At 36.2% G+C, this 16,198-nt stretch overlaps 1 protein-coding gene across 1 annotated transcript in view; it reads left to right on the top strand.

Moving 5' to 3' along the window:
* Positions 1-16,198, top strand: part of LOC129264120 (uncharacterized protein DDB_G0271670-like) — a 41,629-nt gene that overhangs the window by 3,113 nt on the left and 22,318 nt on the right. The window contains exons 2-3 of the mRNA XM_054901984.2: positions 12,995-13,129; positions 15,500-15,624. Coding sequence (XP_054757959.2) covers positions 12,995-13,129; positions 15,500-15,624 — 260 coding nt within the window. The remainder of the gene's footprint in view (positions 1-12,994; positions 13,130-15,499; positions 15,625-16,198) is intronic.

Raw genomic sequence — 16,198 nt, 5'->3', positions numbered from 1 at the left:
CTGATAGTGAGCTTTACAAAGCTTACTAATCTAATAAAATGAGGGTGAACTTTCATAGCTTAGTTGAACTTTCAAACTTTTCCTCTACTTTGTCAGGCAAATCATGCCCTCTTTTGATATTCTCCCCCATCTATTTTCATTCCAGTGAATGTGAGCACCAACACGGAGGCCCGATATAGCAATGTGCAAGTGTTTTAATTCCACTTCCTATCCACCCCCACTGCCCTTCTTGTGTGATTGCATTTGGTTTAATCCCACAAAAAGTCAGACAAACAGGTGCTTTAATAGGTGACATCGTGGTAGAATATCTGCTTGTGTTTACAGAGCTACCACGTATAGTACTGATTTTCAGTAATTATTACTGAAAAACGAGATAAATACAGATGGTTTCATGCCAAATACTGATTTCTGAAGTTTCAGTTTAAAGCTAAATGAACGTAGTTGCAGTAAAACACTGATTTCGTGAGAAAGTCTGTAAAACCAAGGCAAAGTATTAATATATCATCGTGGATCTAGATCTGGTACAGTTACATAAACTGAACTTTGTAAAATCATAATATCTAGCTAAAAAACGATCACACTGAAGATCGCCAACACAGATAAGCACACGTGGGACAGTGTATTATTATTGCTGGAATAAAGACCCGACGGAAGTGACCGAATCCGCGCTTATTTTGCTTATTTCTCAGCAATTACACAATTTCTTCCAGAATCCTTTGGCACATATTTTTTATTCATACAAACAGACGCTTTGGTGATCATTATATTAAATTCTGTAAAAAGTAATTTTGAGATCGTTCCCAAAACTGGAATTTACCTTTAATGTATTGTCCTATGGTATTTCTTTGAAAATACATGTAGTGTTTTCATCACCAAAATACTGGTTTTCAGCTTATAAAATAGTGTACCTCAGTTTGGCAGCTCTGCTATATGGGGTTATGCAATCTTGCATAATTTTTTTTGTTTGGATGATCATTTCAGCACCTAGCTGCCTTAGTATTTCGAATGATAAGGGCTTCTAAATGCTTGTAAAGCACTATCCATTGCAATTGGTGATAGCTCTATTTCATTCTACAATTTTTTTATAGTAATAGATCATGATTTACATGGAAAAATAGGTCCATTTATGTAGGGAGGGTACTGCGCTTAACATATTCCAGCTGTTGCTTACATGTAGCTGCCATATAAGCACTTAAGGATTAAATTCACCTCTCCTTGGTCTAATGCAGCCATTGTGGAAGAATGTCTTGCTTTATTACTGCCCGAATTAGGGTTCAAACCCCCAACCCTCCGATTGACAGGCGAGAGTCAGAACCACTACATCGTGATGCTTGTCAAGAGTATTTGGGAAGGTACTTCTTAACATCTTCAAAGAGGGGTATGCGGTATGGTGCTTTGCTGTGACACATTTTGAAGTCATTATTACTGACATTATTGTGGGTAGATGGGGCTAGGCATTCTGTCAAGGGCACTTAGTGCACAACCCATAGGAATTTCCATCAGCATTGAGTGTGGTAAGGGCCTGTGACTACCTTGAAAAGGGAAAAGCTTGTGAGCAATGACTTCAGAGATTCGATGTGCCAGAAATCATCAATTTCTGTTAAAGTTCTTGATGATGTCATCAAATTGTTCACGAGTGTCTCACCTCGGACACCTCCAGTGCGCGGTCCCTAAGGTAGTATTACGCACCTTGTTATGTTAGGGGTGCACAAGGGTGGAAGCTTCTTTGCAGTGACATTCATGCTCTAAGACAGAAAGTTTGTTTGCAGTGACCTACTTCAAGAAGATTGGCTCATAACCCTCCTTTGTGCTTTATCTTTAATAGAAAATGTGATCTTTATGAAGATTTACTTGCCGGTAAAGCACTGATCCTCTGATTAAAGATTAGTATATTACTATAAATGAGGTTTTGAACGTCATCTTACCTGTTTCGCTTTTGAAATTATCATCTTCTTCTGGTAGCCTAGTTCTCGTTATGAAGGGAGACATAGTGTGGATTTCTGCACTGGGCACAAAAAAGCAGTTGATTTTAATATTCTTTTCAGATTGGTTGATAAATGCAGAATGGTTGAGTGTTGTAATACTTGACTTCGTAAATTTACAATGTAGATAGACCATTTGGGTACACACTAGATGATCATGATATTGAAATTTTCAATTTTTATATCAATGTGTATCGATTCTTCCAATGTGCAAGGTCAGTAAAAGATTGCAAACATCTAAAATAGTTGATGAAAAAGGAAGGGGTCATTTATCAAAATTTATGCTCTATCATTATGAATAAAGAGGGGCATCTTTAGAATATATCTTTGCATAGCTCTGGAAAAGTTGTTGAAATGATGAAGATTGTAAATTTGTAAAGTATTGGTAATGCTACAGCAGGGGTGTTAGCCAAACCATATTTTTTTTTTTTAAATAATGGTTGCTTCTGAAATTCACCAGGTAGATTGAGCAACAATGCCACAACAGGGTAGGAGATGGATGTAGAAGAGGGGGGGGGGGGGCAATCAAATTATATTTTGATTGGGGTGTGCCACACAAAACCCTGAAATGGGGGTCTAAGGAACAGACCAAAAGGGTAAAATATGGGGTCTTGGGAACTAAATAGATACTGGGCAGTGTGAAAAACGGTCTACGAAACAGGATCACGGTACGGTGCATGCTGGCAATGTGCATGTATAGTGGGTGCTAGCGCGCGGTGCATGGAGTAGTCCAGATTGGACCTATGCATGGAGCTGCTCGTGAAGGGAGTTGTGAAGCCATACCGTGCATGCAGCTCTCGCATGCAGTGCTCGTGCCGGACAATTTTGGCTCGGCTTGGGAACTGAGATGTTTCGTGAGCGGGGCGGCTTCTGAAAGGAACTTTTGTCATTTTCAGTATCTAGAGAACTGAAAATTAGGTCTGAAAAAGGGGGTCATCCAAGCGGCACATTACAGTACCACCAATGTAGGTGAGTGCCATAAGGCACCAGGGCCTTGGCACAACAGTCTGGGCGTTAGGTCTTTCTTGATTGCTGTAGGTAAACCATGGGTGCGTTTATCCGCCACTTTTTTACCCTAGAATCATGATTCAAATCATGATTCTGCAGAATCACGATTGCGTTAAGTCGAAATTGAATATAATCATGATTAGAATCACAAACATGAAACACGAAAAAAGGGGCGTTTGGAAAGACGTTTCTGCATAATCACGTACGAAAATGTTCGAATAAACGATATCGTGATTACAATCATGATTCTATGACGTCATTGTGTCGGGCTACTTTAGGTTTGACTCTAACTTGCCAAGCTCAAGACGCGCTGTGCTCAGTGTATTTATACATAATATGATATGCATGCATTCTGTGTTGGGCATCGCATCGTCCACTTCTTTTCATCTTTTTTTTGGTCATGTCTTCAACTTCAAGTGAACTAGTAAATGAACTAACTGAACAGACAATGATATCAATTGTTGTTGAGTTAACAAGTGTCAATATGAAATTGGATCTACGCTAAAATTTACATCCGCACACAATTTTCGATAAACCGACAAGAAGAATGATAAGTAAACAAATTGTGGTATAATAGACTGAATTCGGAAGGCACAGGATTGATTTTTCGAGAGCCAAAACACGTGCGAAAAAAGTTAACCTAACTTCCTCTGTCAAACTGCGCACTGTGATGCGCACTGGATCGGTCCGAATCCGAGGAAAAACAGCTTTAAAATGAAGGTCGTCTGAACGCTGATTCTTTGTCATTGTGATTCATATTTGTGTTTTGAATCATGATTCTGGCTTGAGGTCGCATAAACGCAGCCCATGAAAGGTTCATTCTTAGTGGTTGCTTCCGTAATTCACCAAGTAGATTGAGCAACAATGCCACAGCCGGGTAGGGGATGGGTGTAGGGGAGAGGAGGAAGTGGAGGGGGGGGGTTATTCCAAAGGCACCAGGGGGCCGTTTCATAAAGCTGTACGTAAGTTAAGAGCGACTTTAAGAACGACTGGTGATCCTTTCTTACGCGCTAAACCATCACCAACGAATATACCATTTACCACAAGAAAGGATCACCAGTCGTTCTTAAAGTCGCTCTTAACTTACGAACAGCTTTATGAAACATCCACCAGGGCCTTGAAACAACAATCTGGACTTTGGGTCTTTATTCATGCTGACATCATAGTGATAAATGTGCATAAGAATGGATCCTCTACATGATGCATGTCATTCAATATAAAATAGTTATCTCCTGACGTAAACTCTCTTTGAAGACAAAATTGATAGAATTTATGTACAATATATAAGATATTCAGCTATTCTTTTATTGGCTTGACCATAATTGACTGATGCACTGCAGTAATTTGTTATTTTTGTCATATTTTTTTATAAGAATTTAATTAATTATTTTTATTATTACTTTTTTTAGTTCAGATTTCATTCACTATGATATCTTGGTATTGTGTTTTTAATTAAAAAATTGCACTTGCAGAGCTTCAGAGGATATCCTTTCAAATGGCCGCAGAATTATTATGTCAATTAATCCCAAATTAGATTAAAAGATGTGTTCTAAGAACTCTAATTAAAAGAAGGAAAATATAACAACACATATCCGGAATATGCCATCAATGTGCAGCACATACAGTATTGTATGCACCCAAGATAATTGATAAAGTAGGGGAGCATTTCATGAAACAAACACTCAGTGATTTTCACTGACTATTGTTGTATAAGCCACTGCAAATCCTTGCATCCGATTGGCTTAGAGCAAATTAGTCAGTGAAAAATCACTTGCAAAACTTTTTATGAAACACTCCCCAGATGAAGACCCAGGAGACATTAGGTGGTTTTAGACCGCCTCGAAGTTCGTCAGTTCCAGGTATTCTCTGATCGGGAAATTTACCCCGATCAGTAAATACCAGGTATTTTGGTATTGTGAAAGCAAACTACGCGTAATTTCCCCGAAAGAAAATACCCGCTAAATAGTAGGTACCTGTCAAAATTACGAGAACTTTCGCGGGGATTTTTCCAAGGTCGCAGGTATTTTGGCAATATGAAAGCAATTTACGGGAACATTTAGCCCAGCGTGTCGTTGGGCGCGGGCGCAGTGAGTGGCTGCGGGGCTAGTGGTTTTGAATCTCGCGCCTTGCCTGCTTATTAGACCATACTGCGCATGCTCCTAACTTCAGGAATTTATCCCGAAAGGTATGTTTCGTGGCGGTGTGAATGCAGGAATAAGTAATGGGTATTTTTTAGCCTAAAAATGTTCTCGTAATTTAACGGGGATTCTTGTGATCGAGGCGGTTTGAAACCACCTAATCTAACTTACACAATTTTTTGACAAATGGTCGATAATTAAGATACGTCTGGGAAGGAACATGGGTGTAATTGGACCCCTGGGGGCCAGTCAAATATATTGCTCTACACATGCAAGACCAAATTATTTTCAAACATTGAATATTCTTCAACAACGTCAAACTTTCCATACTTATTGTTTATTATATAAATATGTCTCCTGCCTATTTAAAAGAAAAAATGAATTTTAAGACATTGAGGTACCCCACAAGAAAAGGAAATCGAGTTATAATGCCTAAACCAAAGACTGAAAATTGTAAGCGTACATTCATATATCGTTGTGGTAAATGATACAACAATCTACCTCTTTACATACAAAAATTAAACAACTTTTCAACCTATAAAAGAGAAATCCTAGAAAATATCAGAACTGTGTAATGATGATTTCATGGGTGGGTGGGGGGGGGTATCTGAGCTTGCACTGCAAGTTCATGCACCTTAACTTTTATATCTCTTTATATTAATTTGAAGTTGTCATTGAAATTGTAATGTTAATTTAAGATATTTATTTCCAGGGACCTCGGGGAAGAACACAGATGGGCTATATTATTTTTAGCCCATCTGAAAAAGTCATCCCTACGATATGTATATGTTTTATGTTGTATTATATTCATTATTTATGTTATGATTTGCTTCTTTGATCTTACAATGTATATTTTGTTTATATTTATATATTTTTATCATGAATAAACCAAACCAAACCAAAACCCCCTAAATGAGTTTTTCTCCTTGTGCAAAATAACCCCCTAAACAAGTTTTTCGCGGGCTTCATTTGCACATTTTGGCCCCTTAAGTTGTTGCCAGAATATGACCCCTAAACAAGTTATGCTTGCTTACAATAAGCTTAAATAGACAAAACTATATTCATGGGTAAAAAACATAACCTAAACACTTTTGGCTAGTCTTTAAAAAAAAAGTTTTGGAAAAAAACATACCCTAAAAAAAAGTTTGACCCCGCGATTGACCACTGACCAGTCTTTCAAAACCACCTTTTTTTTTTAAATCGGTGTTTTTATACCCTTAACGAGTGCATGCGCGGCCCTCGTTCAAAACTGAAAAAACACCCCATTAAACATGGTTTTTTGGGTCATGCATTTGTACAGCAGTATATTTGACTGGCCCCGAAGGAATTGGACCAGTTATTACCACAAACTGCTTGTAGCTGTCTATTCTAGATCAATATTGTATTGCATAATATTGAAATGGCCATGACAGACCTGCCAACCAGTACGTTTTAGCCGTATTTAGTACGTTTTTGCAACCAAAATACGGCAGTACGTTTTTTCTTTGAAAAATATGTTGTTGTTTTTTTTTTAACTAAATCGTAATTTATTGAGAAAAATACTCTCTATATGTCTCTATTTCATAAAACGTGCACAAATATGGTTATTAGATCAATGTAATTTCAGGTAACTTGTTTTTTTTTTTCAATCATTTTGTTCAAACCAGGGTGAAGATATACACATGTTTTAATGTTTTTTTTTTATCTGCAAGAGCAGTGCGCATTTTAGCTTGCATGCAGCTTGAGCGCCGCGATGAGCGAGTGCACCAAGCATTTTATTATGAAATACACTTTTTTTGGGAAAAATACAGTTTTTTTAATCACAGAATACAGTTTTTCATTCCCAGAGGTTGGCAGGTCTGCCATGATCCATCCAGCATGCCCTTGATTTTATGTATGATTGATATCTTGGGAGAAAGTACTTTGAATTTTAAGTGTATATTTTTCCTTCTTTTTATCAAATGAGTGAACTTGTTCATTTTGAACAACATTCTCTTATTATACATTCTCAATGCTAAGTTCTTTTCAAAAGTATACAGTTAATTGCAGAAGCTTCACGAAAATGGGCAAATTTTGCGATTAAAACCAATGGTTTTCGCTCATGAAAATGTGCAAGTCATGAACATTTTTTTTTTCAGTATAACTCTCATTTCGTTACTGCACTTGATTATCATGATAAATCTGCTTTAATAACATCCAGCAATTTAATTTGGAATCCATTCGGCTCTCTTGAATATTTTACTAATTCATGATCATAGATCATAGGCCTCACAGATCATACAAAATAAGGACCACCCCCTCCACTCATGTTATATTCAAATGCGATCTGGAAGGCGGTATAGATCAATGAGGGCTCGAACATCGCGTTTCCTTCATTCTTTTGTGCCGCTCTCCATTCGAAAATACAACGAACAACTTCAATCAAGCCTGTAATCTTGCCACTTCGTCAGTCACCTACTATATTCTTACACATGTATACAATTTACTAATATTACCCTGATACTATCGACTGAAATGAAAGCATTGAATGAGCAATTGTCTATTTATAATGATGATTATGATAATAATGATGAATGATAATGATGATAATGATAATTAATAATAATAATAATAATAATAATAATTAATAATGATAGGAAAATTATATTAATGATAATAGTAATAATAATATTAATAATAACGATAATGACAATGATAATAATGATATTGAAAATAAATAACAATAACAATAATTAAGAGCAAAGTTGTACCGATTTTGAGTGAAATTATTTTATATTATGTATTTTCCCCTTATTTGTATGACTGTATGTAGTTTGTTGTATTTCTTTGTATGTTTTTTTTCTGTATATCCTGTAATAATGATAATGATAATAGTAATGATTGATTATTGATAATTGTAATAATAGAAACAATATTAATAATAATAATAATAGTAATAATAATAATAATAATAATAATAATAATGATAATAACAATGACAATAACAATAATAATAATAATACAATTAATAATAATAATCATAATGATAATAATAAGATTGATAATAATAATAATGATAATTATATTAATAATAACGATGATTAAGAGTAAAATGTTACCGATTTGATTGAAATTATTTTGTATTATGTATTTTTCTTCAAATATGTGTGATTGTATATATATTCTGTAGAATTTATCTTTACGCTTTGATTTTGTATATTTCTGTGTATATGTAAATGCCAACAAGAATATTTTCCTAAATGGACAGAATAAAATCAATTCTCAATTCTCATTCTCTCAATTCTCAATCATGGGTGTCACAAAAATGCAAATCATGGCTGCTGATTACTCCAATTTTCACCAGATGATCTGAGAAAATATGCCTCAAATGCATGACTGTTGCCTGGCAACCATAAACCCAGTTTCAGACAAGGTGGAAGATGAATTTGAAAAAGTGGAGGGAAATATAGAGAGGGGGGATGTAATAGAAAAGGAGAGGAAGAGAGAGAAAGAGAGTGGGGATATAGAAATAACATGTAATGTATGATTGGCAAAAATGATACATGCATTATTAAAAAGAAATAATTATACTTCTGAAATATTAATAAGTGGTAAAGGATAGACTAAAATGGATGTTAACAAGAGGGAGGGATGTAGATAAAAAGAAAAAACAGACGCATACAAGAGAGAGATGGAGAATGGGAAATGGCAAAGAACATGAGAAGGGTTTTGCTTTCTAGAAATAAGTTTAAAATGCTACATGAATATTAATTAGAAGCAGGTGTAAGGATGGGAAGATAAATTTAAGAAGAGAGGAATTGTTACGGAGGGTAAACAAGATATGGCAGAGCAAGTGGGGGAGGGAGGATTGATTTCAAACATGGTAAATGGAGACTAATGCCATAGTCGCACTGGCGAAACTGACTCCAAACTGACCAAATCTAATATGTTTTTCCAATGACATACCATCACAGTCGGTTTGGAGTCAGTTTCATGGGGTGAGACTGTAACACCAACATGTAGCTTTACTGCTGTCATGACGGTCATACCAACGAAACTGACTCCAAACTGACCAAATCTAAATATGTTATTTACAATGTAATACTATCAGTCAGTTTGTGACTAGGGCATAAGAGGGAAGTTTAATAAGATGAATATGTAGAAAAAGAATTTTAATAACAACAGGAATAAAGGGCCATATAACAGAGAGGCCGGGGGGAGGGGTACTGTAAGAAAATGGGGACAAAGTGAGACAAACATTGGAGTAGAAATAGCAGAAAAGTAGAAAACGGGGAGTCAATTCCGACCCCTTGCTTCCACACGTCAGTGTTAATATGTTTTGATGGACTCTTTTGCAAGAAACAGAATGTTGTATGCGATGATTCAACACGTAGCTTGCCATTGATCAATGCCAGACGTGTTTACAGGCTCACTGGCTGCAAAGTAAAAGTCATGGTCACAGTATCCTAGCGATCCAAAATAAAAAGAATGTGAAGGGATTTTTAAAGGTAAATTTTTGGCTCTGGTAGTGATCTGCCGTTTCCACCACATTTTCTCCTCTCTTTTTTCAGTCATTTTTTTAAGTAAAGTATTCATAACTTGTATGTTCAGATTTTGAATGTCTTCACACTTACTGCATGAAGTGGCCAAGACCATCCAAATTATGAGTTTACTTGAATATTGAAAGTACTCCAGATGGTAAAGCTGTGAACATTTTATTGAAAGTCAATGAAAATGTGACAAAGTCAAAAGTGATATGCAAATGAGAGAGCCAGTAATGTCCTATTTTCATTAAAGGTCAAGTCCACCCCAGAAAAATGTTGATTTTAATAAGTAGAGAAAAATCAAACTAGCATAACGCTGAAAATTTCATCAAAATCGGATGTAAAATAAGAAAGTTATGACATTTTAAAGTTTTGCTTATTTTTCACAAAACAGTGATATGCATAAGTAGGTGACTCAGTCGATGATGTCCATCACTCACTATTTCTTTTTTTTTCTTTTTTTTTCATTATACAATATTTCATTTTTTTACAGATTCGACAATAAGGACCAACTTGACTGATCCATATAGTATTAAACAATGTTAATTCCACATGTTCAGGGAGGAATTAATCGTTGTTTCACTTGGCAATGAGCAGAAAATTAGAATATATCATATTTCACATGATAAAATATAAAAGAAATAGTGAGTGGATGATGTCATCAGTCTCCTCATTTGCATACTGACCAGGATGTGCATATAACTGTTTTGTGAAATTAAGCGAAACTTTAAAATATCATAACTTTCTTATTTTACATCCGATTTTGATGAAATTTTCAGTGTTATGTTTGTTGGATTTTTCTCTTTTTATTCAAATCAACTTTTTGTTGGGGTTGACTTGTCCTTTAAACAAAAAACAAACCATGCAGTACTATTTTGTTTGCATTTTTTTTTTATTAAGTGATCTTTAAAAAAATATATACATTGTTGTTGCCATAAGATAGAAGTATTCAGTCATTCAGTAACACTTCTTTTGTATTTAAAGACAATATCTAAACATCTGTCAAATATGAAAAGCATTAAATCTGTTTAAAGGAAAGCGCATTCATTTAAACATCTTTATATCTCATTGTAATGGGAAACATTTCATGAACCAAATGATGATTTTCACTGAATATTGTTATAAGCTACTGGAAATCCTTTAATGTTATTGTTTGAGAGCAAATAAGTTGGTGAAAATCAGTGACAAATCTTTTAATGAAGCGCTGCTCTGGCTGTGTTTCAAGGGTTGGTGACCCCATTCTGTAAATCATCTTGGACATGCCGCAGTGCATTGACTTGGAAGATGTTTAGAAACAGAGGAAACATCTTCCTTCTTGACGAGAGGAAGAGCCACAAACCTCTCGGTTGTTAATTAGTTGGACAGCATTGGCTCCCAATAAAGAAACCACAGTATTGCCTTCCCTCGCCTTGAAAAGTGCGGCCATGTGGCCTGGGTGTACCCCCTCGCTGTCGGAAAACACAACTTCCAAGTAAAGGACAGCACATCCAATTTTCTTCACAGCTAAAACTGTCGGGGAGGAACACCTCTGTTAATTTATTTAAGCAAATCTTGAGATTGCCGTTGGACGTGGATCAAGCTTAAGCCCACCCGAGGTCACTGCCGGTCTCGTCCGTGGATGCGTGGCTTGATGTGCATAACGGTGCGGTTGAGCCAAATCCCTTGGTAACAAACAGGCCTTAGCTGGTGCGAACCCTCTCGGTGAAACTCTCAAGCGAGTTAACAGGAGTTTCCTATCTAGGTCATGAGCCAGGGTGATCAGGGATCGGCCATTAACATTCATTATCTACGCAGTGATTTCTGATGAAGCATTCCAACAGTTGGATGTCCGTTTGGAGAAGAGTCGAGAGTGGATGATAGAGTGCAAAGAGATCTTGATTTGTGAATTCAGAAAATGAGAGAGAGGGAGAGACAAAGAGAACCAGAGTGTAATTTATTTAATGAAAGTTTCCCCGATGACATAAAACCCCCTCTTGAGTTGAAAGACAGATGCATATCCTGGCTAGGATACATTGACCAGTCTTGTCCCATGAAGCAAAAGATTTCTTTGCCAAGTGTGTGACCTCCATGAAACTAGAAAGATCTTGGTGACACTATTTTAGGGTACCCTACGTCTTCTTGAGGATTAACTGGTCATTCCCTTGCATTTTGTGTTCTAAATCAGTCCAATTTGCTCAACATCTTTTGTAATACATGTCTTTGACCCCTTTTTATGTGATTCGACTTGATTTCATGGATGTAAATCAAGTTCATTTTAGGCCAATTGAACTAGTTTGATATAGCGACATTTAATTGATCCAACAAACATAAAGGAACTTATTTATTAAGACTAGAGGTACATTTTTATTCTTGGGTTTAACAGTAAAGAAATTATTTTTTAACCGTTATGCCTCTTTATATACCTCTTAATCATATTTTCATTTTAATTTGTTAAAAAATTGGAAGTCTATGTGATTGTCTTCACTTGTTTTGCATCTGTAGTCATCTTGAGAAAAACAAAATTTTGTAGTTCTTCTTCACCATTTTATTTTTTTCCCCATCATAATTAATGAAGGTCATTGCTTAAAACAAGATATCAATATTTTATTTTCAAGTGTAGCAATGAATTGATAAATGGTCAATCTATTGCCCCTTTTATTATATATCTCTTATCACATCTTTTTTTTTCATTTAAATTCATGAAAAAGGGAAAGTCAATATGATACCATCTCTTGTTTTTATTGTAGACATCTTTAGAAAGTAAGCGTTCTTTGACCCAAAAAAGATTTGTAGAAAACAACTTTTAGCTCTTTCTTGTTAAGGAGGAAATACCTGACACTTCCAACTTTTTATAGCTTCAGATACTATTTATTCAAAGTCAACACCTTAAAGTAATGAGAAATATTGAAGCCTTCATTAAAAAGACGGATCCATTTGCTATGAGCCATGATAAGGTAACAGGAATTTGTAGAATTTCACATAAATTCGCAGTGCACATTGTGTTGCGCAACAGTATATGTAATATCACAAAATCAAAATTATCAAATATTTTATTAAACCTCTTAATTTTTTCTTTTTATTTTCTCAGTTTCAAATGACTTAAGTTTTAATTGTATACAAACAATCCCTTTAGATAAAAGGATTTGTTCCTGCAAATAAACCTAGTTTGCATTTTTCCTGTTAATTTATTCAACCATTTTTTTCTCTTGTCTGATTTGCTTAGACCTTCAAGTCTCTTTTGCTGTACCAGTTTGAAAATAAGATTTTGAGCATTTCAAGTTCGAAAAATTTATTAATTTCAGTGTGGAATACCCTTGTAGGGAAAAAGAGTTGTTCCTGAAAAATATTATCCATAATGATATTAATTTTTGTTCTGTGTGTGTAGATTGCTTCAAAGTGGACCTCCAAACCACTTTCTATGGCCGTACCAACACCAGCGAACCTCTCCATATCATCCATCTGATCCTGCTCTTCAAGGAGAACTTCAAGGGATCTACAATGACTGTTCAGGACAGGCTAGGTGAGCTCCTGTTATGCTTCAGTTACACCAATGAAACATACTTCAAACCAACCAATGGTCACCCAGCTGAAATAGTGTAATGGTTTTGATTGGTTTGGAGTCAGTTACACCAATGAAATGTACTTCAAACCAACCAATGGTCACCCAGCTGAAATAGTGTAATGGTTTTGATTGGTTTGGAGTCAGTTACACCAATGAAATGTACTTCAAACCAACCAATGGTTACCCAGCTGAAATAGTGTAATGGTTTTGATTGGTTTGGAGTCAGTTACACCAATGAAATGTACTTCAAACCAACCAATGGTCACCCAGCTGAAATAGTGTAATGGTTTTGATTGGTTTGGAGTCAGTTACACCAATGAAATGTACTTCAAACCAACCAATGGTCACCCAGCTGAAATAGTGTAATGGTTTTGATTGGTTTGGAGTCAGTTACACCAATGAAATGTACTTCAAACCAACCAATGGTTACCCAGCTGAAATAGTGTAATGGTTTTGATTGGTTTGGAGTCAGTTACACCAATGAAATGTACTTCAAACCAACCAATGGTAACCCAGCTGAAATAGTGTAATGGTTTTGATTGGTTTGGAGTCAGTTACACCAATGAAATGTACTTCAAACCAACCAATGGTCACCCAGCTGAAATAGTGTAATGGTTTTGATTGGTTTGGAGTCAGTTACACCAATGAAATGTACTTCAAACCAACCAATGGTAACCCAGCTGAAATAGTGTAATGGTTTTGATTGGTTTGGAGTCAGTTACACCAATGAAATGTACTTCAGACCAACCAATGATCACCCAGCTGAAATAGTGTAATGGTTTTGATTGGTTTGGAGTCAGTTACACCAATGAAATGTACTTCAAACCAACCAATGGTAACCCAGCTGAAATAGTGTAATGGTTTTGATTGGTTTGGAGTCAGTTTCGTTGGTGTGACTGTGACAGGAGCATCAAGTGGATATTCATCCTGATCAGGTCCCCTGAAATGCTCAAAACAGCCCAGGAAAATCTCTATTCATTTTAATGTTAAAGCTTATCCAGTGATGCAGATATAAAGCAATGTGTTGTGAAAAGTTTCCCCTGAAATAGCAAATTAATTTTTTTGCATGATCCTGTTATGTATTTCATTTCAATGAACATGTGTCAAATCGAACAAGTTACACACAAAAAACCCCTAAAGTTAGAGTTTACACGGGTGTATGAATCAATGAATAAGGTTGTGTGCAATTTCATTAATTGCTCACATTTGTTACTTGTATTTTATATTATTGTATTTTATATCATTTTACCTTTTGCTCAGAAAATGTGTTTTAAGGCTATTATCTCTCTAACCTAAAGATTCATGCAATATCTGTAAACATTTTATCCCATTTGGGTTATTATGCCCCTGCAGACGAAGTCCGAGGGGGCATTAAACGTAGCCCCTGTCCGTCCGTCCCCCCACTTGGTTTCCGCGCAATAACTCGAAAAATATTTGATAGATTTTTTAAAAATTTGGTGTGTAGGTAGATAACGCCAAAATACAGACTAAGTTCAAATTTGGACTCTGCAGGTCAAAGGTCTCAGCTCATTAGATATGCAAATTGGTTTCCACGCAATAACTTGAAAAATATTTAATGGATTTTGAAAAATTTTGGTGTGTAGGTAAATGAGACCAAAATACAAGCCATGTTCGAATTTGGAGTCTGCAGGTCAAAGGTCACAGTTCATTAAATATGCAAGTTGGTTTCCACATAACTTATGAAATATTCAACAGATTTTTAAAAATTGGGTGTGTAGGTAGATGATACCAAAATACAGACTCAGTTCGAATTCGGAGTCCGCAGGTCAAAGGTCACAGCTCATTATATATGCAAGTTGGTTCAAAGGTCTAAATTTGTATGCATTCAATCATATTGAATGAATTTCTGATCGTGTTAAGCGGGGGCATCTGAGTCCTTTGGACACGTCAAATTTCTAGTTCAATTTCACTCTACTGGTTGCAATCAACTTTTATGTCAGGATTTGTATTTCCTTTTGCCTAGTAGTTTTCTTTCGTCTTATTTTTAAAAAATTAATCCGGCTAACATCACCATCAATAAGGTTTTGTTCTTATTTGTTGGAGTGGTGACTATTTGTTATGTTTTCTTAGATCTATTTTCTTTTGGAAATTTGACTGTTTGTCACGAGTCCTTGTTTTATTAACATAAATTGCCAATGGAAATTGAAGAATGGCACCAGTAAGAAAAGCAATATAGATAAAGTGATATCAACATGCTTGGGTTTACAAGTTTGTCTTGTTTCTTGTGTCTTGTTCCCCTTTCTATGTATGTTTATCTTTCACTTTCTTTTCCACTTTACATGGGTTCCTCCTCCTCCTCCTCTCAAGATCTCTTGAATCGGGTGCGGCAGGAGTTTCCTCACATCTGCACCCAACAACTCTCCAGGATCCAGAAGATTATCCATGACACGTTGGCCAAGCTCCTCGGCTCATCTCGACCGGCCAGAAAAGATGTGAGTTGATCAGAGATAATGGAAATGAGCAGATAACCTTCTATCGGGTTAGGTTTTTTTTTAACCAGCTCGAGGTGACAAGCTGTAGAACGGATGCTTTCAATGCCCTGCCGGCGGATCTCGACAGGACTAAAGTACCATGAGTTAAGCTGCAATCTCAGTAATAGAGATAAAATTAGGGATCCTTATTTCTCTCTCAAGTGCAAGTGCGATGCAATTGATCCATATCCTGAGACTGATTAGGCGGCGTTCGCGCATGAAGACAGAGCTGGAAATCAATAAAGGCAGGGCAATTTTCTATCTCGAAAACTTTGGAGGATTTCGGCAATTTTTTATCTATGACTGACAATTTTTCATCCCTTTTTTAACCTCACTCTGTCTCTATCTCTCTCTGTGGTCATGATGAGATGAAGGATGCTGACGGGTCCTGTGTAATGCCAAGGTTATATGAATCCCAAGATATTGGCAGGCAGTTTGCTTCCTGTTTCCTGACCTGACAATCATAACTTCCGATGTATCATTGTAGACTGGGCTCGCGCGGTGGCAGCGGTGGGATTACGATCATGCATAATCA

This window comes from Lytechinus pictus, chromosome 7 (genome assembly GCF_037042905.1).
Source record: "Lytechinus pictus isolate F3 Inbred chromosome 7, Lp3.0, whole genome shotgun sequence".
In the NCBI taxonomy this organism is placed as follows: Eukaryota; Metazoa; Echinodermata; class Echinoidea; order Temnopleuroida; family Toxopneustidae; genus Lytechinus; species Lytechinus pictus.
This window is presented reverse-complemented; position numbering and strand designations above follow the sequence as displayed.